The sequence below is a fragment of the Lampris incognitus genome, chromosome 17, assembly GCF_029633865.1.
Source record: "Lampris incognitus isolate fLamInc1 chromosome 17, fLamInc1.hap2, whole genome shotgun sequence".
NCBI classification, from domain to species: Eukaryota; Metazoa; Chordata; class Actinopteri; order Lampriformes; family Lampridae; genus Lampris; species Lampris incognitus.
The window spans coordinates 36,469,862-36,472,149 of record NC_079227.1 but is presented as its reverse complement, the minus strand read 5'-3'; the positions used below and the strand labels follow the sequence as shown (position 1 = coordinate 36,472,149).

General features: G+C 48.5%; 1 protein-coding gene across 2 annotated transcripts in view; it reads left to right on the top strand.

The window, feature by feature from the left end:
* Positions 1 to 981: 981 nt before the first annotated feature.
* Positions 982 to 2,288, top strand: part of lgi1b (leucine-rich, glioma inactivated 1b) — a 35,671-nt gene continuing 34,364 nt past the window's right edge. For both annotated transcript variants that reach the window (XM_056297349.1, XM_056297348.1), the window contains exons 1-2: positions 982 to 1,364; positions 2,235 to 2,288. The exon at positions 2,235 to 2,288 is cut by the window's right edge and continues 18 nt beyond it. In XM_056297349.1, the coding sequence (XP_056153324.1) occupies positions 1,162 to 1,364; positions 2,235 to 2,288 (257 nt within the window). In that variant the 5' untranslated portion in view covers positions 982 to 1,161. The remainder of the gene's footprint in view (positions 1,365 to 2,234) is intronic.

Below are 2,288 nucleotides of genomic sequence, written 5' to 3'. Positions count from 1 at the left end.
GGGGAGCAGGATAAGCGGTTTGGATGATGGATGGATGGATGTATATTATATTGTAAGCTCTGAGAAGAAAGATATTGTTCTTCTGGCCCTCTCTCTCTCTCTCTCTCTCTCTCTCTCTCTCTCTCTCTCTCTCTCTCTCTCTCTCTCTCTCTCGCTCTCTCTATATATATCTATCTATCTCTCGCTCTCTCGCTGTCTCTCTCTCTCTCTCTCTCTCTCTCTCTCTATATATATATATATATATATATATATATATATATCTCGCTCTCTCGCTCTCTCTCTCTCTATCTATCTCTCGCTCTCTCGCTGTCTCTCGCGCTATCTATCTATCTCTCGCTCTCTCGCTCTCTCTCTCTCTCTCTATATATATATATATATCGCTCTCTCTCTCTCTATCTATCTATCTATCTATCCATCTGTCGCTCTCTCGCTCTCTCTCTCTCTCTCTCTCTCTCTCTCTCTCTCTCTCTCTCTCTCTCTCTCTCTCTCTCTCCATCTCTCTATCTCTCTCTCTCTCTCGCGCGCGCGCGCGCGCTCTCTATCTATCCATCTATCTCTCTCTCTCTCTCTCTCTCTCTCTCTCTCTCTATCTATCCATCTATCTATCTCTCTCTCGCTCTCTCTCTCTCTCTGTCTCTCTGTCTCTCTGTCTCTGTCTCTGTAGGAAGTTCTGGCTCTTGCTTGCTCCCCAAGGGCGCAGCATTCATGAGGCAACTTCTCCGCCAGCAGTAGACACCGTGTGTAGGAATAAAGAGCGAGGCGTCTTAAGGACAATCTCCGGTGCCGCGTCAGTGAATCCACTTTTGGCACCGATTCGCTTTCTTATTTTTTTGTTATCGTCATCGTTATCATCGTTATTATTATTATTATTATTATTATTATTATTATTCTCCATCTTCTGTCCCACCCTGCACGTGCAGCCCTGCGCCTCGGGATCCTCGGCGAGTTGGATTTGGCCGGATCGGTGCCTTCCTGCTCGGACGCAGCACGGACAAAAGCGCGACCGAACCCACGCGGGCCGCCGTACAAGACGCAGGCAGGAGGGTAGCCCGGAATACCAGAGTCCCGGGGGACCCCCGGCCGGCTGCCCGCCCCGCGCTGTACGGGTTTGGCGGAGAAGTTCATGTGCGGGAGAGTCACGCGTGACGGGGCGTACTGAGGATGGGGTACCCGGCGGGAGCCCCGAGAGGAGGATGGACGGTGCTGGTGTGGGTCGTGGCTGTCGGCGCGGCGATGCTGGCGGCGGAGGGCAGGAGAGTGAAGCAGCCCAGGTGCCCGGCCGGATGTACGTGCACCAAAGACAACGCGCTGTGTGAGAGCGTGAGAGCGGTCCCTCACGTCTTCCCGTCCGACGTCGTCTCGCTGTAAGTGTCCCCGACCAACACATGCAAACATCTGCATCTGCATCTGCACCTACATCTACATCTACATCTGCATCTATAGCTGCAGCTGACATCTACATCTACATCTACATCTGCATCTACATCTACATCTACATCTATAGCTGCAGCTGACATCTACATCTACATCTACATCTATAGCTGCAGCTGACATCTACATCTACATCTACATCTATAGCTGCAGCTGACATCTACTTCTACATCTACATCTACATCTACATCTACATCTACATCTACATCTGCAGCTGCATCTACATCTACATCTACATCTGCATCTACATCTACATCTATAGCTGCAGCTGACATCTACATCTACATCTACATCTACATCTATAGCTGCAGCTGACATCTACATCTACATCTACATCTATAGCTGCAGCTGACATCTACATCTACATCTACATCTACATCTACATCTATAGCTGCAGCTGACATCTACATCTACATCTACATCTATAGCTGCAGCTGACATCTACATCTACATCTACATCTACATCTACATCTACATCTGCAGCTGCATCTACATCTACATCTACATCTGCATCTACATCTACATCTACATCTGCATCTGCATCTACATCTATAGCTGCAGCTGACATCTACATCTACATCTACATCTATAGCTGCAGCTGACATCTACATCTACATCTATAGCTGCACCTGACACCTTGATCGACGTGTCACGTGATGATGATTTAGGCGTTGTTAAGTTTTATGCATGTTAGTTGTAGTAACGAGGTGGTCTGTTTCATTCAGATGATAGTGCATGCATGCAGATCTCTCAAGTCTAGAGGATTATATGTCTGGCTACTCATGTGTCCTCCATCCCTTCAGCTCCTTTGTCAAGTCGGGCTTCAGTGAGATCGCCGGGGGGAGCTTCGTTCACAC